Source organism: Protopterus annectens, chromosome 2.part1 (assembly GCF_019279795.1).
Source record: "Protopterus annectens isolate FY-2018-M chromosome 2.part1, PAN1.0, whole genome shotgun sequence".
Taxonomy (NCBI): Eukaryota; Metazoa; Chordata; order Ceratodontiformes; family Protopteridae; genus Protopterus; species Protopterus annectens.
In genome coordinates this window covers 159,979,776-160,003,153 of record NC_056729.1, presented here as the reverse complement: position 1 = coordinate 160,003,153, position 23,378 = coordinate 159,979,776, and the positions used below count along the sequence as shown (strand labels likewise).

Sequence of the window (23,378 nt, the reverse complement as noted above, 5' to 3'; positions counted from 1 at the left end):
CCCTTTTTATCTTATCACCGTTTCATTGTAAAGTATCTCAAGTGATTAGGTGGCATTTGATGGCACTGTTACCAGTGACAATATTAATAGGTACTGCTTTACTTATTGTAAAATGATTGTATAATTATTCAGTGTATAAATAACAATTGTCATCCCCTTTTTATCTTATCACTGTTTCGTTGTAAAGTATCTCAAGTGATTAGGTGGCATTTGATGGCACTGTTACCAGTGACAATATTAATAGGTACTGCTTTACTTATTGTTTTTATTTTCATTTGAAAAAAATGCATCCTGCAAACATGCCACAGCTGTGGATTTTAGAAATCATGCATTCCTGCTCTAGCTTTAGGAATGGCGATGTGGTAAGACATTACATAAATTAAGCATCACGGCCTATATCCTAACTGGAAGCATAACCACATCACATGCTGTAGTTTGAGCTAATCGTGCATGAGCATTGGCAACATGTGCTGTTTATGTCTCACATATCCACTGGTTGACTATCCTTTGTCTTGCTTCATTTCAGGAAGGCAGAATTATCCAGTAGTGTTCCCATGTCATCTTGTTTTTGCTGAAGTTTTTCACTTCCTGATGCAGTCCATCACTCAGCTTATTAAAGGCCAGTTCAGCCACTGTTACTATGTTCATTACTTGTAAGTTTGGCACATTGTGCTCCTAAGCTGATAAGTCTGTTGTGGTAGTTTTATTTAGATGTCTCACCTGCAGAGATTCAGTCTGCCTTGTACCTCTTATCTGCCTGTATCCCCACACTTATCAACTACAACGCTTGTTTCATTGCTTCCACTTTATTGGTATTCTCTTTAATAGACTGAATTAGAACAGTCACTTACAAATTCTGTGACTGCCACATGAAATTCATAAACCACTGTAACTCTACAGTAATGCCATTCTATGGCTGTTGTTTGGAACACATTGTTTGAGATAGTCACTGACTGTTAGGGACTTATGGTATTTGAGAGATGAAGGGAGAACAGTGACATGAGAATGTTCCAGAGCCTTTTCTGAATGACTACAAATGGGACCAAGGAGTGAGAGGTACTACGTTAATAAGAAAATCGAGCATAGTTCTACTTAACCATAAAACCACTTCTGTGGCACAATATTAGGACATGGAGGAAAAACATCAGGAAAGTTAAATATGAACTGTATTGTAGGATGAATGCTTACAGGATTCCAGTAACTTGTTTCTCTCTTCCCTTTAAAAATAAACAACTGTGGTTAGTTTTTATTTATTTTAATTTCAAACATCACCAGCATTACTTTACAAGATAAACAACAGATGGAAGTAATCAAGAAATGGAAAAAAATGTTTTCTGCCTTGCAGCCAGGCTGCAATGTCTTCCTGCTTACTGCAGTAAGTGGAGTGCGAAATTAGGATATCTGAAATAAATACACTGATTATTCAACAGAACAGTAACTGTAGTTACTAATCAGTAACATCCTGTGTTTGATAAGCTTTGTTTTACAGTGAATTTTACTAAAAACATTATTTTTTATCAACTCAGGATTCTTCTGAGGTGGAATTATTACCTGTAGTTTAGAGTAATGAAATGTAAATGAGCTTGTATCTTTCACAGATGTGTGTTTATTTTTCTTCACTGTCTACTTTGCATTAAACATGATCAATTTTAGACGTACACATATGTTTTCATGCTAATGTTATCAGAGGTTGATGACTAATGCCAGCATTACAGTAAATAAATTAGTTTGCAATCACTAATAAATAAGAAACTCAGTTTACTATCAAAATTTTGGATGGCACTTATGCGAACTGTGATGGGCGAAGGGCTCATCAAGTTCATATAACTTTGATCCTGAAAATATTCAACACCACAACAGCGAATGCTAGTGTGCATTCATTGTAGTAAAGTTGATATTCTGACTGGAGATCGTACTACAGTGGTGACTGGGAAATTTAACCTTTTTCCTCACTGTGGTGCAACCTTGGAATTGGAATGTATAATTAGCAGGGGGTGCAGGGGGCTTGCCCACCTGCAAAACCTTTGTAGGAAATCACCAGATATCAAGGTAAGTTGGGTAATGTCGATAATGCTGAATATGAATTATCGACATTACCACTTTTATTGCTTTGAGTGAGCGATGTTTGTCATTTCTGACCTTTTTTTTTTTTTTTTTTTTTTTTTTTGAATAAGTCATTACTTGAACAACTGTGTTTCAGAATTTTGATAGTAAACCAAGAAACTCTTTATACAGAACATTATAAAGTTTGATGCAGCTATACCAACTTTGGAGTAAAGCTACTGGATTAAATGTGCCCCTGAAATTTTCGTGTGACAGGCTTAAAATTCAGTCAGCTAACATAAATATATATATATATATATATATATATATATATATATATTTTTTTTTTTTTGAAAAACGCATAACACTTTTGTGACCTGAAATGAAGTGTGACAACACTTAAGAAGTGATACGGCAGGCATGAGCATATTTGCATATGTATGGTCTTAAAGATAGATTGAAACCTTATTTTCTAGGATTTGTATGCAATAAATCATGTAGTATACAAATTACTGTAAGTTTTGCCATCTAAAATGGACTTGCTTAGTGCAGATAGCTGAAACATGGTACTGTTTATACCATATGCAAAGGGCACAGAAAACCATTGGCTATCCATGAGAAAGAAGCTTAAAGACATTGCAGGACACATATTGCAAATGTTCATAAATGGATCTTAGATCTTGAAGGTTGAGAAAACATGATATTAACAGTATTTCTAAGATAACAGATAATACTCTATGCTTTGGACACCACTGGCATTTCATACCAATGTTTCATTGTTAGTGACAGGATAATTATTTCCTTTGTCTCTTGCTGTATCTCCTTTGGCCCAAAGTAGTCTATTCTCCCTTACATCTTACAGGAATACATTGAGATGGCTGTCATTGGATGATGAATATTCATTTTTTCCCACTTAAACAAGCATTAGATGTATAAACAGGTCAGAATGGAAAAGCTTTAAGTGGAAAATGTGAAATGTTTAAAAGTGCAGTAGGAACAAAGAATAGTGAAATGTTTCTGTATCCTGCTTACCAAGAAAAAAGAAAATGAAGGAACGTAAGCTGACAGTATTAACACATAGCATATTAAAGTGAAATATAACAGTCATATAACAAACATTAAACTACATGTAAAGTACATACAAGATCAATTCAACAACTTCCTAATATGACACTGTATCAGAGGTTCATTTATTCCATCAAGCCATGTTGATTCCAAACAGATAGAGGCAGCTTCAGATATGTTACCAATTACGAATTGTGATACTTAGTCATAAATTTGACAGTAAGGAAAGTCAGGGAATTACACAACACGCAATGGCATCTTTGATATATGAAAGTAGGTAACTGTCATTTTAGAAGACATCAATGCAACAGATAAAACTTACTAGAGGAGATGTAATACCATAGATTCATAGAAGAAGCACTTTAAAAATAAGTCTATATTCTTTTTTTTCTTTTTAAAAGATGAATTGATAGCAGGACCAGAATAGTTTTCCATGAAGTCTGCAAATTTATAATTTGATCTGGCACTCTATTCTTTATAGAAGATCTTATGGAACAGTGAGACAATAAAAAAGTACTAACCAAGATGGGAAAATGTTATGGAAACTTGTTAAGAAGTAAATATAGAGCAGTAGTGGTAAAAGGCACCATTAAAACAGCAGTGGTCCTCTAAAGTCTGTATGAGCCATGCAGGTTATGCTGATGCCCACCACAGGGATTCCTACATGTCTTTCTTAATACATGTCTTCATTCTTATGAGTGTGGTCAGATAGCTTCATTTAATCTATCATTGTTTTTATGTTTTATATCAGGTCATGTTGTTCCTGAAAACTGCCCTGTGTATGTCTAGTGCATTTCATTTCAAAATGAAAACAGATGAATAAAACCTACGCATCCATTTCTCATTTCCTAACATTTTAAGGTATTACAAACTCGCCAACAGCATGAGGTAGTGTAGGGACTCTGTCCCTTATTGTTCTTCCACATTAAACCAACTAAAACCTCATCATTAGACTGTGGGAAGTAAGGTTGAGTCAAATCATCAGATTTACCTCTAGATAAAGCAGCTTGCATTATCTCCACAACATTATTCTGAACTGCCTGAGGAATAAAATATTACTCCCCTTTTCTTAGATGCAGTTAGTTTCTCTTAAAGCACATTTTTATTTATTTTTATTTTTATTTAACATTTTCTAACCAGGAAAGTCCGACTTGGAACAAAGCCAATTTTCAGCGGAGGCCCGGGGAGAAAGGCTCCAGATGCATGTCTTTGTAACCCTCATCTTATCTCATATCCAGTGTGATACTGAACAATGAAGCCCATCACAGCTTGACAACAAGCAAACACATATGGTAGTTCAGGTGTCATGAGAGTGCAGATCAGTTGTTGGCAAGCATTACATCATGGCTACAAAATCACTGTTCTTCAAAACCCAGGGACCAAAGAGAATGGGAAACTGGATTTTGTAAGATCAGGGATAACACAGCAGAAAAAAAAAAAAGAAACAGAGATGTAGTCAAACTAGTTGGCTGGTTCAATACTCCCATCCTAAAAAAAAAAAAAAAAAAAAAAAAAAGACAGTACATCATTTACTTGAACTTGCTCTGTCAAATCCCATTAATTGAAAGATGAGGTGTTAACTCACTATAAACTAAATTTCTTTTTTTTTTCCATAATAAATTTTTATTGAAATATATTTTCCAAAAACATTACAAAAATACAATAAACATCACACACATAACACACTATAACTACTACAAACCATTTATACAATATCTACATGAAATGCTTCCTATATTTAATATATTCCGAAAATCAGTATCATGCTAATATAATATTGAAGACCTTTTCCCATATTTTCGGGTTATTAATATTTTTGTTAGTTTGTTTCAGAAGTAATTTATGTGCTAGTATATGCTTTATAGCCACAAGCTTAAAATTATTCCATGATGTCTTATGTGGTTCTAGCCAATTTGTGGCTATATAGAGTTTCATCAGCAAAAAATATTCATACAAACAATAGTTTGCGATCTGGAAAGCTCTCTTGGAGGAATGTGTAGAATCATAAATTCCCATGACAGTGTAGAACTTTGATAACCCATCTTTTGCAGTTGTACTTTAAGAGAGTTCCAAAGTTTATATACGCATTTACAACTCCAGAACATATGAAGAAGATCCGCTGTTTGATCTGCACAGTATGGACAAATTGGAGAATTTCTAGGGTTAAATTTATGTAATCTAAGATGTGTGTAATATGCATTGTTCCAAATCATCAATTGCGTGTACATCAGTTTTTGAAAAGAAACTGATTTCCTAGTTATATCAATTGCTTTTAATATCTGATTGTCTGTTACTGTTACTTTTTTACCCAATACTCTGAAAGCAAAATTTTGTCCTGAAATTTCAAATCCTTAATTAATTTATATGCAGTTGCTATAAATTTAGTGTCTTGTTGGATAGCTTGCCACAATTCAGAGCACTTATCCACAAATCCGGCTGCAGGTTTAAAGTTCCTAAAGTAGCTCAAGGCAAGTTCTTTAACTTGTCTCATTATAACAATGTAACTTCTAGGTAGATTCATTTCCTGTCTAATTTGTAAAGCCGATAAGTCAAGTTTATTAAAACATCAAATAGAGTCAGATTAAGTATTAATGGAAATTTGCTGAGATCGATCAGCTGATTATTTAGTTTAAAATTAGGATTCCTGTGGAAAGGTTGAAGAACCATCATATATTGCAATAAATCTATGGACTGAAATAAAGTTTGCAAAGATGAGACACAGGTTATTATGTGGTCCATGACCCCATATTTTATCAGACTAATTTTGTCCATAAAGGGCAATGCTTTAGGATTTATTTTCCTATCCAAAATATGCTTATGATTCAAGACCACCCAAGTTGGTATCCATTTTGTATTCGTTACATCATAATTAGCAATTCTTAAAATTTTATTAGCGTTTACAATCAAATAATATGCTTCAAAGTTTGGTAGCTCAAGTCCCCCTCTTGTTTTAGGGGTCATTAATTTCTCATAAGATATTCTAGTTCTTTTTGGGTTCCAGATAAATTTAGCTAGATCTTTATGCATTTGTTTAAAAACTGTTTTTGAAATTGATAATTGGGCAGACCTAAATATGTATAACATTCGTGGTAGTATATTCATTTTCACTATTGATACTTTTGCTAATACCGGTAGTTTTAAATTCTTCCATCTGTCACAATCAGCTATTATGTGTTCCCATACTCGTTTAACATTATTGTTATAAAAGTCCTTATTATCCGTAGAGAAGTTGATAAATAAACTAAATTTCTGATTACTTGTTATACATTTATCTCTATCATTCTATAGTTTATCTTTAGTAATTTTTTCCTTACTGACACACTCCGTGAGCTTTAGAAAAAAATGCAGTTTAGTAGTGCTCTCTTCTGAAGTGAACCATTTCTAAGTTTTGTAGCATTTGTTTGTTTTTCTCTTTACCCTAGGTGCTGCATATAGCTGACGTATTTACTGTAAGTTAAATCACATTTTGTGAGCTATGCTTCCTCTGCGGTTACCAGCATGAAGAGAAGGTCACGGTATCAACTACTGTCTTCCATTACCTGGTTGGTAGCCTTAATTATCTGTGAAGATGAACTTGCAGAGTACTAGTTAAACAATAACCCCGTATCCTTTGAGCTGTCCTCGGGGATACAGCACATATCTGTACTTACACCTTTTGTTACCATTAAACTTCTGTGGATTTTACTGCCGTGTTTGTCGTAGTGATTTTTGTTTATACTTATTATTTTTTTGGTCGCTGGGGCTTCACTGTTCCTGATACATTCTGTTTTCTTGAATTAAGCTTTATGTATCTCAGTGAATTACAATCAATTCCTAGATGCAGGTTACTAAAGCAGACCCACTTCCCATACCTCTCAGCTTCTTTGCTCCAGAATTCTGGACAAAGCCAAATAATGTGGGAACAACAAAGGTTCAACATTAGGGTAAATGTTTGTATGTAACTCTGATTCATTTAAATAGTTAATATAAAGCAGGTTTTGAATGAACAAGATTAAGCGTAAAACTCTAATTTCTGACATTATTGGTTGACTGTACTCTTCAGGGATTTACCACACAATCAAACATTTTGTGAAGAACATGATAAAAATTTGATAGAAAATCAGAAACATTCTGCAAAAGTCTGAACACTTTAGTGGTATGACACTCGTCCACATTTACCTGCATCATTTCACTACATGGCTGATGGTCCAGGCTTCTCAGCATCTTCTCTTCTGTGTGGTCACTAACAATTCTATCTCAAAATTTTACAGCAAGAATAGTGCTCTGATCTCTAAAAAAACATTCCACAAACCATGTGTTAGGACTACTGTATCATTTCTTTCTTTATTTTCAGCTCTCAAACCCGACTGAAGAGTTAAGTCTCACTGCACATACTTTAATAAATGTCCCTGCATTTTCAAACCAGTTTATCACATTTTCTGCCATTATTTGTATTAACTGATTCAAATTAAAATGTGCAGTAAATGACCATGATTATCTGTTGTCCTATGGTTGTATGATAAATTAGTTATTGCTTTGCTTAAACATTTCTTCTTTTATTTGCATCTTTTCATTTGTATTCTGATATTTTGTATTATATTAAGGACCGGGACTGAAACTGTACTATTCAGCTGTACCAGCCTAATCAATTAAAATATGAATAAAGGAAAATAAAATATTCTTTCATTTCACCCTCATATCACACTTCTGAATCATACAGAATTTCTTGTCTCATCTTTTAGGAAGAGAGGCGTGTTATTTACATCGATAAACTTAGATCTGGTATAACAAGAACAGAACTCAAACGTCGCTTTGAAGTTTTTGGTGAAATAGAAGAGTGCACTGTAAATCTGAGAGATGATGGGTAAGAGTTCTTTGAAATCTTTTCTTTTTTATGTCCTGTTTAACTTAAATTTTAAATTTGACAGTAAAATCACATTCTAAAATAATGGCAGTTGAATCATAAATCCAAAAGATTTACCATTCTCTCACCCGTTAAACTGCTTACCAAGTCCAGAATCGAAGATAAGTGTCTGTTTTCATAAAAACAAAAATAGCTACAAATATTGATCCACACAAAGCATGAAATGAAAAATGGGTTTCATATACACTAGAAATGTGTGTGTGTGCGTGCGTATGTGCGTGTGTGCGTGCGTGTGTGCGTGTGTTTGTGTGTGTGTGTGTGTGTGTGAGTGTATGTATATATATATATATATATATATATATATATATATTTATATATATATATATATAGAGAGAGAGAGAGACAGACAAAGAGAGAGAGAAAGAGAGAGAGAGAGAGAAAATGTGTATATATATATATATATATATATATATATATATATATATATATATGGATCTAGGACATTTCACCGAAAGCACATTTCACCAAAACTCAAATGACCGAACACAAATCACCAAAAGCACAATTCACCGAAAACACAACTGACCGAAACACATTTCACCAAAAGTTGTATATGGCCTTGTCCCCACTGTAGTGCGACCCTGGAGTTAGTATATATAGTAGGGGGGGTGTGGGAGGCATAGCCCCCCACATATTTTAAGTATAGATCATGTTTGGATAAGAGTAATATATTGCAATTGCAAGTATACATGTATATAGTTCAAAACATTTAAAATATGTGGGTGGCTATGCTCCCCCACACCCCCCTACTATATATACTAACTCCAGGGTTGCACTACAGTGGGGACAAGGCCATATACAACTTTCGGTGAAATGTGTTTCGGTGAATTGTGTTTTCGGTGAATTGAGCTTTTGGTGAAAAGTGCACACTAATTTGACTGTTGGTGAAATGTACTTTCGGTAAACTGTCCTAGATCCATATATATATATATATATATATATATATATATATATATATATATATATATGTATTTTTACATGCTCTTTTTCTTGCATTGTGCTTCCTCAGAGTTAAAGTAATTGAAAAGTAGGAATGTAGGTTGCAGGATAGCTGAGTTCCCTGAAATAAATATTGTTTTAGAGTTTTGTTAATTCCATTTTGTGTTTTAATTCTTGTATCCATTCAGTCATATATTTCTGTCTTTCCAGTACTGATTATATGAATGTCAAGCTTATGCCCATGAAATCTACCTTTCTCTATATCTTTATCTGTAGCTGTATCTATAGCTATAGCTATGCATTCTTGTATGTGCTTGTATGTTTGTATATTCCTTTTATGATAATTTTATTTATGATACTTACAGAGACAGTTATGGATTTATAACTTACCGTTATACCTGTGATGCATTTGCTGCTCTTGAGAATGGATATACATTGCGCAGGTCAAGCGAACCTCGGTTTGAGATGTGCTTTGGTGGACGTAAGCAGTTCTGCAAGTCTGAATACACAGACTTAGGTAACATTTTTAAAAATTAAAAGTATTAGTATAAGATTTGCAGATATGAAAAATTTATTAGTGCAAAGCATATATGACAAATGTGTTTGGTATTTCTTTTTGCCTATAATCCATTGTACTTGTCAACAGAGTTTGCAATTTGTCAAAGTGACTTCAGTAGACATAGGTTTATAGGTTCTGTGTACTAGGCTAATGGCACTGGAGCCTTTACAAGCCTAGCCCATAGGATTACCCTGACATCATGCCACCCGACTTTAGTTCCTAGTGCCGTGTCAAGTAGAGCCACTGGAGTGATCCCCAGGGTGAATTTTCTATTTCCCATCCACTCAACAAGATTTCTCTTGAAGAGGGCCAGTGAGGTGCTCTGTTTGACATGTATGGGAAATCTATTCCATAGCATGGGCAGTCTCTGAGTTTTGAACCTGTTCCTCTAGCACATTCTGTGATTGTGGTAATGAGGTTGTGGTCTCTGGAGTGTGTGGTGTTTAGCGATTGGGATTTCTTTAGATGTAGCATTTATAACAGAGCTGGGTCAGAAATGGCTTTATAAGTCAAGCAGAGATCGCATCTAAGTAGGCAATATGAGACAGAGAATAGTTGGAGTTTTTTGAGTCTGTCTATATAGGACAAGTGTTTAAGGCCTAGAATCCTCTTTGTGAGGTACTTTTGTGGCCTCTCCAGTTGCTGCAGGTGTCTAGTGAGGTACATGCCAAATGGGGCACTGTACTCGATGATTGGCCTAATGAGGAAAGAGTAGAGGGAGACAATGACCTCTTCCTTCCTGGATGCAAAACTCTTAGTAATGAGATGTGCCACATAGAAGGACTTTCTGACCACAGTGGCAATGTGGTGGTCAAAAGAGATGTTGCTGTCAACCAGTGTTCCCAGATCTCTTATAACGCCTTCTGTGTTCAGTGGACTACCATTGATGTGGTAATTCATGTGAACCGGGTTTTTCCCAAAGGGGATGACGACACATTTTTTGGCATTGAGCTTAAGGCCATGCTTCTGACACCAGTCGTTGGTCTCAGTGAGGCCTTTCTGTAGGATGTCAACATCACTTAGGGAGTTAATAATAGCTCCCAACTTGCAATCATCTGCGAACTTTGTTAGCCAGAGTCCCTTCGTGTTGGCCTGGACTTCAGAGAAGTATATACCAAACAGGAAAGGACCCAGGACTGAACCCTGTGGGACTCCACTCATGACTGGTCAGCAGTCCGACTTGGAGTCAGCTACTTTCACACTGTGGGTTCTATCTTTGAGCCAGTTTGCAACCCACGTAGTGATATAGGGGTTGATGCCTATCTTACTGAGTTTTCCTATGATTCCTGAGTGTGGAATAGTATCAAAGGCCTAGGCCAGATCCAGGTAGGCTGTGTGGACCACCTTCATCCACAGCTCTGATGACTGACTCAAAGAAGTCGACCAAGTTGAGCAGGCATGATCTACCTTTCACAAAACCAAACTGTGTGGGATCCAGAGTTTGGAGATTTCCTATATCCGTGTTTATTAGGTCCATGATGATGAGTTCCATAGTTTTGCATATCAGACTCGTTAGGTTAATGGGGCGATAGTTCCCATGGTCTGTAGTCACTCCTCCTTTGTGGAGAGGGATGACTGTAACAGTGCGCCATTCGGTAGGGAGTAGGGAAAAAGCCTGAGTTGAGGCTGTGATTGAACAGGCCACACAGGTGAGGTGCCAATTCACTCTGTAGTTCATGTAGAACAGAGCCAGGGATATTGTCAGGTCCCATAGAAGCTGTATTCTTGGCCATGGACAGTGCTGTTTTAACCTGTGCAGCAGTAATACTGGGTGCATGGCAATCTACTGTTAATGTGCTAAGTCCTTTGGGGGGGGTAAAGTTGGCACTGAATCTGTTGGCCAGTATAATGGCAATATCTGTTGGCTTGGTATAGGAGGTAGCATTGTGCAGTAGCTCAGAGCAAGTCTGGGTATTGCCATGGAGATTCTTTACATAACTATAGAAGGCCTTGTGGTTGTCTCTACTATCTGCTGCAATTCTATTTTTGTAACTAGCTTTAGAGGATTTGATAAGGGATCTCAACTTTTTGTTGAGGCTGATAAGGGAGTTTTTCCAGTCTTGGGACTTCACCTTATTCCGCATCAGTTTCCTCCTTCTGTTGTACAGTTTGTTTATGGCAGGAGATCACCAGATTGGCTTCCTATTTTTGGAGGAGAGCATCTTGGTTCTGTTGGGTATGGCGAGATCCATGTATTTGTGTACGTGTTCGTACAGTGCATTGGTGTATGATTTGGCAGTCATGCAACTATTCTCCATTTGCATGGGTGCCGTGAAGTTAGCCACCTCTGTTTTTAGGAGCCCAAAGTTAGCTTTGGAGATGTTTTTCATGGTGGTTGCCTTTGTGGGGGGTGGGAGGGATGTGGATTTACAAGGTGATTAGTTTGTGGTCGGATCTAACTAGAGAGGATTTGACTATTGGTGTAGAGCAACGGTCACCTATGATGGTAATGACCAGGTCAAGGATGTTGCTATCTCTAGTGGGTGTAAGAATGAGCTGGTCCAGAGCACTGTAATTAATGAATTCCAGGAAACGTTGGGCAAGTGTATTGGCATGTGAGTAGTTTTCCCAGTTAATGGAGGGGTAGTTGAAGTCGCCCAGTATGAGAGTGTTACGTTGGACCTTAATATTTTCCAGGGTGCTTAGGAATGTGGAGTATGAGTCTTGTGACTGGTTTGGGGACCTATAGCAGGCTGCGACCTGAATCGCTGTCTTACCCAATGTTAGCTGCACCTGAAGTATCTCTGATGCGTTATGTTGGGCTATCAGTCTGGAGGTGTGTGCATCCTTTATGAATATGGAAACCCCACCACCTTTGGAACTTTGGTCCAAGTACTGGGGCTGAAAGGTGTGGAATGAGTTATAGCCTGGTAGTGCAGGGGTGCTTTCTGCTGCCTTGAATCAGGTCTCTGTTACAGCACAAATGTTGATGTTATCCATTTTAAGCAGTGCTTTGAGTGAGTGCATTTTGAAATTTAGACTTCTAGCATTGAGCAGCATGACCCTCAGATTGCATTTGTTTGTAGCTGTTATGGTGGTAATTTGGTCTTTTGAACACCACCTAAAAATGGCACTATAGGGGTGGGAAGGGCTTTGGCCAGTATCTGGAAGCCCAGGGATGACAAAGCATCGAGGTCTGTCAATCATGTCATCCTGGGCAGACAGATAATGAATCCCCTTAGAATGATACCAGAAACTTAACCAATTATTGAAATCAATCATTTTCTGCTTGTACTGTGGTATCATTCTGGGTGATGGTAGGATGCTGCTCAGATCTAGGGTCATACCCACCTGGGCTACATAATCTGAGAGCTCCTCCATGTCTCTTTTCATGTCGTCCAGGGAAGTATGTCTCAGGTCATTCACACCCACATGTACAATGACAGAGTCATATTTGTACCTGTTGTTGAGGGACCTAAGTGCATGTGTTATGTGGTGGATCCTGTCACCTGACAGGCAGCTGATTGTTACTTTCTCCTTATTCAATCTAGAGAGTGGGACATCAGTGTGCCTCATTACCGAATCACCTATGACTAGCATGTTGGGCATGCTGATTTGCCTTAGGGGCTTTGGTTGAGTGGCACACTGTTAAGGAGAGTTATGTGTCTCATGATTAGTGTTGTGTTGTGGGGGTCGAGTACGTTTCTACCCTGGAGGTCTCTGCTGTTTGGATAGATTTTTATTGCGAGCCTCCATGAAGGTGGCTGTATGGTTTGTGTTTTTATGTAAAGGCAGTTCTGGTGTGTGTTCTGGAGGGCTATGTGTTCCATGGGGTGTGGTGCAAATGTTGACCTTCTCCTCATGACCAGCTATTCTAGTCTTGGCTGCAGAGTGCGTGGCTTCCAGTTTGGATAATTAAGTGCATCTCTCACAAGTCTGAGTGTCGGGAGGTAAGAGGAGAGGGTTGTCTGAGTACATGAGGCAGTTGCTACATTGCCTCAGGATGCCCATGTTCACCAGGTTAATAGGAGAAAGCACAGAGAACTGACCTGTAGACATGCCTGGAGGGGTAAGCATTAATAATAAGTAATGGAGCTGTTTTCTTGTAGAACGTTTAATGCTGGTAGCACTTTTGTGTGCTACAATATTGCTACAAGAAGTCTGGAAAAGTGCTAGACTAAAAAGCTAGTAAAATGCAGTAGAGGAGAGAACTAGCAGATCTAAGGGAAAAGTTGAAGAACAGACTTTGGCACCGCTCAGAAGCTAACAAAAAGTCCTGGATACAGCAAATCTGTATCTGGACTAGAATAGTTATAGGAAAGGTGAGAAGCAAGCGCAAATGTGGGGTTTTAAATCAGAAAGTTGATATAGATGGAAACACCTGCCCAAACGGCCAATGAACTACAATGTCTGGGACAGAAACCACTCCTCTTGTGGTAGATAGGCTACTTAATGCTTACCACTCCCACTGATAAGCTAGAAGGCTTCCCTCCAACACAGAAAGGCTTGGGGGGCTCAGAAGCTTACAAACAGTCCTAGATACCCCAAATCTATATCTGGACTAGACTAGTTACAGGAAAATGGGAAGCAAGTGTAAATGCGGGCTTTTAAACAGAAAGTTGAAAGAGATGGAAAAACTGCCCAAATGGACAATAAACTACAATTTCTGGGCCAGAAACCGCTCTTGTGGTAGATAGGCTACCTAGTGCTTACCACTCCCACTGATAAGCTAGAAGGCTTCCCTCCAACACAGAAAGGCTTGAGGGGCTCAGAAGCTTACAAACAGTCCTAGATACCCCAAATCTGTATCTGGACTAAACTGGTTACAGGAAAGCGGGAAACAAGTGTCAATGTGGGCTTTTAAACAGAAAGTTGAAAGAGATGGAAAAACTGCCTAAACGGACAGTAAACTACAATTTCTGGGCCAGACACCACTCTTGTGGTAGATAGGCTACCTAGTGCTTACCACTCCCACTGACAAGTTAGAAGGCTTCCCTACAACACAGAAAGGCTTGGGGGGCTCAGAAGCTTACAAACAGTTCTGGATACAGCAGTTCTGTATCTGGACTAGACTAGTTACAGGAAAGGTGGGAAACAAGTACAAACACAGGCTTTTAAATCAGAAAGTTGAAAGAGATGGAAAAACTGCCAAAGCAGCCAATAGACTACAATTTCTGGGGCAGAAACCACTCTTGGGGTAGATAGGCTACCTAGTGCTTACCACTCCCACTGATAAGCTAGAAGGCTTCCCTCCAACGCAGAAAGGCTTGGGTGGCTCAGAAGCTTACAAACAGTCCTGAATGCAGCAAATCTGTATCTGGACTAGACTAGTTACAGGAAAGCAGGAAACAAGCTTAGCATTTTTTTTTTGTAAAGTGGAAAGGGAGAAAGGAGAAACAGAAGATAATTCAAGGTTCAGGACCTAAGTGGCTTGCCCTTCTCAAATGTTTTCTCTGTATTAGGTAGAATGAGCTAGTGACACTAGACTGGGATAGAGCTGGGATACAACTGAACAGATGGGACTGGTAGGAGTGTTTGAAGTCAAAATATGATCTCACTGTACTCGGTTGAGTGAGCAAATGAGTTAGACCCAGGAGGAGTTTTCAAACAAAAATTTACAGGAGTGGCGGGCAATTCCAAAGCCACCAAGATTAATACCAGAACAAGAACAGGGAGGAAGAGCAGGGAAACTAACTGCAGAGAAAGAGCAAGACCACAGTATTCTATGAAACAAATAAATAGAAAAATAAGTAAGAGACACAGACCTCAATATTGAATGAAACAATTAAATAGACAGAAAAATAAAATGCAGTACGATCTTCAACACTGCAAGTTTGTACTTAACTCAGCTAGTAATGCAGTTGATTGTAGATATATAGCAGAAAGCCAAACAACTCCGATATTGAGCAGTAATAAATTCAAAGATATGTGACTAACACTTATACAGATAAACCCTCTAGGCTAAGCATTTAGCACTGAATATCAATGAAGTGAAACACAATGATGCCCACTTACTGCAGAGAGAGAGAGAGACCACAGTATTCAATGAAACAATTAAATAGACATAAAAATAGAATGCAGTACTTTACAATGAAAACTATGAAGTGACAATAACAGAAGATTTTTTTTTACTTATTTTACTTTTTTATTTATTTACGCTTTGTTGACTGTGTTAATCCCAGTAGGCCAAGGCTTCTTTTCAGTGGAAACATGAGGCAGTATTCATGCTGAGTAGGTGTAATTTGACCTCAGAAGGAGGGAACTTCCCTTATTCTTTTCAATAAGTACCACTAAATCTTTTACATCCACCTGAGTTACACTCAGCTCAGGTGTATGGGTCCTTGGTTTAACATCTCACTTGAAGAATGACACACTTAGAGGAGTACAGCACCTTCCTTATACTGCACTGCAGTGTCAGTATTAGATAATTTATCCATCTCCCTGCTGTGAGAATAGAACCCACTGTCTTTGAATCTTCCACCAAGAGATAAGCAAATCATACCTCTAAGTAAATAATAAAAATGGCATTCATTTTTTTTTTCAAGATGAATAAGGCATAGTCTGTTCCCTGCACTGAATAATGAGTAAGTAAATGGCAATAGTTAACTTTATTAAGGAAAACTATAACAGCAGAAATGAAATCATAAAAATATTTTCTGAAACTTGGTTTAGAACTTATTTGACACTGCAATAAAAAGAGGGTAAATTAATGTTTGAAGTAATTATTTATTATTAGTTTAATGGATAGCTGTACCCACAAAAAATTAAAAAAAACATTACAACTGCAATCTGACAATGTATTGTGACAACAAAATGTCATTTTATTCACTCCATACTTTTAAATATGCTTCCAATTAGAGTAAAATTAAGTGTGAGTTAATTTGTACTCAATGTGATCTGTGGTGTAACTGGTCAGTCTAGCAGCTTCACTCATTTGGGAGCAGAAGCTGTAGGAAGTGCATACATGTTCAGAATCAGAACTGTCCATTTGAAAGCGGTTGATATGTCTGGTGAATTCATCTTTCAGTCAAGGTGCAGTGATGTCTGAACTGACCTTATTGCAAGTCCTCCTGTGAGTTTGGAATGCAGAAATGGCAATTGTATAATGTCTGACTAGGCTTTTTTGAGGAAGCAGCAAGCAGATGTTTCATGGTCTCAGCTAACTGGTGACTGAGACAGCCTGAGAAGCAATGCAAACAAATTCAAAAGAATATATGTGGTCCAAGCAACAAGTTTATTTTCATTAATGTTAAGCACTTTTTAAAAGAAATGATACATTGTTGAGATCCATTTTGACTTGAGTTACTTGTAACTTGTTTTGCCCTATTCAGTGGTGTCTCTGTCAGCCAGCATTTGTGTGTCTGTGTGGGTGTGTCTGTGTCTGTGTAGGTATGTCTGTGTGGGGGTTATAATGGGTAGATCTGCTTGCTTCTGACAGAAAACAGATACATTACTGTGGTAATCTATGGTAATTATGTATGTATTTGCTCCTTCCTTTGATCAGAATCAGTTATCTGGGGTATACAGACTCAAAAAGTCACTAATCAGTATGTATATCTAAGGGGGAGCTTCAGTGAGTTTTACCGTATGAGTCTGAGGGCAATGAGCTGAAATACATTGATATGACTATTATTTGTGTATTTATTTGATGTTAGTCAGACAGCTGAGGTGCACAGAGGCAATAATGTCTGTGTGAAGGTGAGATGCAATGTTATGCACTATATAAATCTGACAGCAATAAATTAAAATATATTACTGTGGTTATTATTTATGTATTGATTGATTAATTTGATCATAATCAAACTTATGATATGTAAACAGTTGTTAAAGTGACAAAACTGTATATTTACTTCCTATGTTTTTAATTTTACTATTAAGCCATTGTCAACTTTGTAGTTCCTTCTCTTTCTTTTACTCCACTATTCCTAGATATGAGTTTTATATCCTCTCAAGTGTATAAATCCTCAGTTTATGAACATTAAACTGGACACATCTAATTTCTTCTTTGAAAGAAAGAAAACAAAAATAATGAATGCATTTTCTTACCTGTGTTCTCATTGGATCAACCTTTTGAAAAAATCTCTAAAATGTACCACAGAGTATAAAAAACCCCATAGCTTCTGAAAGGTGATCAACCACCCTCCCCAAAACCTGCCTCATTCAATTATTTTATTCACATCATTTACAGTACAGTCTTGCCTACATCCACTGTAACAACATATGTTTGGTCATACTCATACCGTCTCCCAGTTTTTAGAGTTGCAAAGGTAGTATCAATTCCTGCAGCCCCTGCCAACTTACCTAGAAGTCACTAGCCACCGCTGATTATGTTATCATAATTTATAATGCCCCTGTACTTCATTATTTGTTAACTTTTCCCAGAATATTTGGAAATGAAATGATTGGCCAAGTAAACCTTTCTTTTAAAAATCAAGAAAAAAAAGAATGATTGAATATTGTATACATGCAGCAAAGTTGAAATTGTTTATCCTTATTAGATTTGACTCAGAATCATTTTAAAAATGTTTTGCCCACACCTCATAAAGACTTTCTTTGGGTTGTATCCATAGTATGTTTCTCAATCTGCTGTTGTTGATTATCAAAGACCACTTGCTTCTACTGTTTAATGTTCTTGTACAATAAACTACATTTTCTTTATGTATCAATGCACTATTTAATCAACAGGTTTACATAGAACTAAAAGCTGTTGTGTGTACATTACACAAGTTTCATAAGCAGGATAGAATTCCCTTACTCTTTGTTATGTCTGACCTGTAGGGACCTGTACTCTAATAGTTTCTGTTTTTTGTTTTTGTTTTTATTTTTTGACAGCTTGTTATTGCTGTAGATAGTTAGCATTCACTGTTCCATTCTTTTCTTTACAGATTGTAACTTGGATGACTTTGACCCAGCTTCTACCAAAAGCAAGTATGACTCCATGGATTTTGACAGCTTATTGAGAGAAGCACAGAGAAGCCTGCGCAGGTAACAAGCTAAGGATCTGCTGATTCAGGAAGGAACCCTTCCATAGTACCTCATGGGCTCCATGTCCTTCAATAAAAGACTATTTAATGTCAAGTCTGGGAACATGCTCCCAGTTTACACTGTCTGTAGAAATAAAGTTTACATGAACACAGCTGCTAAAAAAGTAAAAACAAGAAAGATGTCCAGGCAGCACTTGTGAATAATGGATATCCAAAGACAAGATTCCATTTGTTTGCTTGAAAGATCTTAAGATTCATCATCTAAAAGTAGCCTTGTGGATGGTTGAAATTGCAGCTTGTTCAGCAGTTTTTGATGTTCGGATGTGGTGTTACAATACTGATGAGAAATGGGAATTCATATGTGGGGGTGTGTTTATGTACTGCAATCAGAAATGTAGTCAAAGTATTTACAAATGTTAAATGGAGTATTTTTATTTTGTGTATATATATCTATAACAATGTTCTTTATTTGTTACAGCTATGCACTGTAAATGCAGCCTTCTTTTCAATACTGCAGATTTTTTCTTAATCAAAAATGTTCAAATGTAATTATTATGAAGTAATACATATATTGTACACTAACATATTTAGGAAGCTGAAAATGTGCTAAAATATATATTTGATTGTATAAAGACTGTGTGTGAGTGTGTACCTCATGAGGGCATAGGCTGAGTCTTTTCTTTCCGCACCTTGAATCATTATTGACTTACGCACTAAATATTTTTATATGATCCTGGCCCCAATATTTTAACATAATTACTTTTTTGTTTTATTTTACTGAGATCTTCTGTATAATTTGTGCTGGAAATGTATTTTCTGAGCATTTGAAATTATGAGGGAAATGAACTGAGCCATATTTTTGTCAATGGCCTTTTCGTACACTGAGATAAATAGTTGTGTACATATGAGCATGTGGTGCTTAGCTCAGAGGTTCTAAAAACCAAGCTCATATGTTTTCCTCCACTAGCATAATTCCAACACTGTCTCCACTTTGTGTTGGGCAGTTTTACACAATAATTTCTGTAGGCAAACAGAATTTTTAATCTAACATTTTTTTATAAAAGGTCATATTTCTACATTTACTGTTGAGGTTGGTTTGTCCTTGAAAGTATTTTTTTTTCCTATGAATTTGTTACAGTAGGTCTGGATCTGAAAGAGAAAAAAAAATCTTTAAAAATCTGTTTTCTTTATTTTTGTGTGTATGTGTGAATCATTTTTAAGCCACACATTGTGAGGTTAACTGTAAGTGTTAAATTTTTTAAACATTTTGCATTACCCTCGTTTTCAAGCCAGTAATAATCTCACTGGTAACTATTTATTTTTATTTAAAGATTATGCATCCAGTTTTGTATAAATATTAAAGTTCATTCCTTTGTTTACCGAAGAGTGAAGTCATTTTGCTTTATAACACACATAATCTATTTATTATAAATTGCATTTTTAAAAGTAGATGATAAGATCATTTGAGCCGTATGTCAATGATCCTCAGAAAGATCCAGAAATGATACTTTTTCCTTCTGTTTGATAAAAATGCAGATGATTGCCACTACTGCTTTAACTGCTTCTGTTAACATAGATGCAGGAGCACTTAACTGCACAGTCATAAAACTGCATGTACTAGGGCCAAGTATTTTATTTTTTTCTTGTCTTCACGCACAATTATAAGGCTGTATATGCCATGATCATGGCCACAGGGTTTCTATATATGATATTCATTCTTGAAAATTCAAGTAAAATAAAAATGTTGCCTTAAAATATTTCAGGACTTGAAAGTTCCAAACATATTCTAGAGGTCCATGCATCCCTTGCTTTAGCACTGTTATGCTGCTTTGTTCAAACGTGACATCTTGATACTATAATTAAGGTAAAACTGTTATATATAATCTGCTTTCCTGAGAATCACATTTTCAGTGTTGTCACCTAAACCCAATGCAGCTAGGTTCTTGGCTGCCTTCATTTTTCACATTGATTATTTTGTTCTGAGCGAATCCTCTTTGTGTGTTTGTCAGATGAGTACTTGATTAAGGTTTCTGATTTTTCTAAGTAGACAGCAATAACAAATATTTTCACATGCTCTTTCTCCCAATGCTTATGTCCTCTGTCACTGCTTCTGTTGTTGTTTTGTAGATAAATGTGCAAGTCTTTAAACTTGCTTGATTATGTGAATGCCAAACTAAGGTTTACAGTTTCTTTTCTGAATTTTAAGTGAATTTTTTGTTGTAAAAAATATTAAAAGCAATAAATTATTTTTAAGCAATCAAATTTTAGCATATCATATTTAAATATATATATATATATATATCAAAAATATATATATTTGAGGACCAGTCACATTACCTAGTTTTCCTTAGACGTTTGTCATTGTTTTTGCTTACATCCCATTCTGTTGTGCCCTGTAACACTGACTAATATGAACCAAAAGTGCTTGAATTTGTAATAGTCATTATGTTATGGGTCAAAAATGCCACACTGGCCCAGCTACTTTTCCTTTCCATGTGAAGGTTTACATTCCTCCATAGACTCGACTTTCCAGCTAAGTGTTAAATGACAAAAGAAAACTGAATGACCTCATCAGAAGAATCCTTTCTGAAAGCCATCATTTAGTCTGTAGCTCATAACCATGATAACATTCTGCACAAACCTTGTTGATGTACTACTTTGATTCCCTGATTTTTGGGAAAAAGAAATACAGATGCCTTCTAAGACAATGTTAGGACATGCCTCACATTTACAGAAATGATATGTGATAGAAAACCAAATGTCAAAAGCTGCATGTGTAATTGTATCTGCTCTGTATTAGCGGTCTTTTTTGTAGTGCTGGTTGAAATGTAGTACATCAAAGCAGCAGAATAACAGAGGATGGCGTGAGAATTAAATAGTCGCTGCAGAACAATTTGCGATTCCACTGATGGCCTCTGTGCTAAGCTGGGAAGTCCGACGCCTTCTTCCCTTGGACAAGAGGATGTAATGATGCAAATCTGAACAACACTATTGCTGCTGTGTCCACAACAGGCTGAACAAATGATTCCGACACTAAGGGACAGTAGCTGCGCCATTCTGAAGAGAGCAAGAGAAACTTTCATTTTCCTGGATTCTATTGTAAAGCTCGGGTAATGAGAATGTGTCCTTTTTCAATGGCTGTGATGAGAACTTTAATTATTGTAATATTAAATCTACTCTATGAGTTACCTAGAATAGCCATGTAATAACATGATGACTCTTAAACTGATAACTTTGTGGCAAACATTTCAGTCATATGGACTACTGATGGGGAAAGCACTACATGAAGACAGGTGACTGTGTAATCTTTCTGGCTTAACTATGCCAAGTAGGGGAATGAGCTCTCATTCAAGAGTCTGTCAGGCTTTCTTCCACCTGCTATTACATGTACTGTTGTGGTTTTACCCATTGTATGACAATTCCTGTGATATTTTTTTATTTTTAAATGTGCAGTTCATATCTGCCTCACAACTAATAAAGGGAAACTTTAAAATCATTTCAAATTGTTTGTCTGTTTAATATTATTGAGGATTCCCAAATGATTGCAGAATTAGGAAAAAATGTTAAATATGGTAGTTTCACAACTCTGCCAAGTGCTTGGCCAGTAAATATCGTGTTAGTGACAGAGGAAGAACCTCCTGATAAGGTTTGCCTGACAGCAAGCTGTTGGAGTAAAACAGTAACAGATGACTTGGATACACTCTGTCATAACTATCAGTACTTGTTTCTTCATTCCCTATTCACTGCCACAGTTATCAATATAGTCTGTTATTGAACACCCAACACATTATATTGCTAGTGTAGCTTGGTACATGGGACACAGTGAGATGCAATCCAGGTTGATTAACAGTGCCTAGTTTGAAAATTATTTTCATATTATAAATTGGTTTAGAAATAATTTTCTCATTGAAACATATTTTTGCATGTTCAGTTTCAAGGTCCCTTTAATTTATTCAAGTGTTTTTTTTTTAATGTGTGACTGTAGTGCTGTTATGTCTAATACTTCACATGGAAGAGACACATCAGAGTGGAAATTTATAAATCACTGAATAATTCCTACTTGGATCAACAATACAATGTGCAGGTTGCAAATGATGTAATACTATAACAACACATTAGCATGTAAGCACTATTAATGCAAGTGTAGATATGCATTTCAGGTAGCCTGGCATGCTTTAATGCTGTCATTGTAAGCTGTTATGGATTAATTACCTTTATTCTGATATAGCCATACAGCTCATGACCATTCTGTTTAATTTGAAGAAGCCTGCACTGTATTTTGCAAGAAATCACATCTTTGTGTGTACATTTTTAAAACTATGACAACCACTACCCAAGTACAGTTAGGTGATTCATGGTATTCACTGCTGTTTTTAGGATCTAACACTGAGTTCACTGGTTGATATGGCCATGTGTCTCAGTTCATCTTTTCTACCCTTCAAAATCTACAAGTTTTGTTTAGAAGTCCAAATGTTTGTAGGTGGATATACAGCTATGACATAACATGTTGCCTGTAATTTGTACTCTTCCACTGAACCTTATAGTTCTTTTCTTGCTACTTTTACAGTTCAAAGTATCATGTGTTCTTACACATTTTAAATTGTCTAAAGTCATTTGCGGCAAATTGATAATCATCTGAATCCTGTATTTATCCAGATCTGTTAATATAGCAGAAGAAAACCTCTCCCAGGACTGGTGTGAAGGTCCATCACATGGCTACAGAAAGAGGTTGGCATTGTCTGAGAAAAAGTGCAAAACGCTTGTCTCTGTCCAGCCATCCTAACCATACGTCTTTGTCTTGTAAGGCATTCTGATCTCTGTATGGACAGGGCTCACACCACCTGATTAGTAGAGAGCTGAGTCTGTTCCACTTCTCAACGATAACCGAGAGCTGAAGAACTTGAGGAGATGTGCATTTGGCTCTCACTCTGGAGGGTGAATTCTG

The 23,378-nt window shown here is 36.6% G+C and overlaps 1 protein-coding gene across 4 annotated transcripts in view; it reads left to right on the top strand.

Moving 5' to 3' along the window:
• Window positions 1-21,929, top strand: part of PPARGC1A (PPARG coactivator 1 alpha) — a 407,578-nt gene extending 385,649 nt beyond the window's left edge. For all 4 annotated transcript variants that reach the window (XM_044062083.1, XM_044062086.1, XM_044062084.1 and 1 more), the window contains 3 exons: window positions 7,830-7,951; window positions 9,316-9,467; window positions 18,335-21,929. In XM_044062083.1, coding sequence (XP_043918018.1) covers window positions 7,830-7,951; window positions 9,316-9,467; window positions 18,335-18,438 — 378 coding nt within the window. In that variant the 3' untranslated portion in view covers window positions 18,439-21,929. The remainder of the gene's footprint in view (window positions 1-7,829; window positions 7,952-9,315; window positions 9,468-18,334) is intronic.
• Window positions 21,930-23,378: the final 1,449 nt, after the last annotated feature.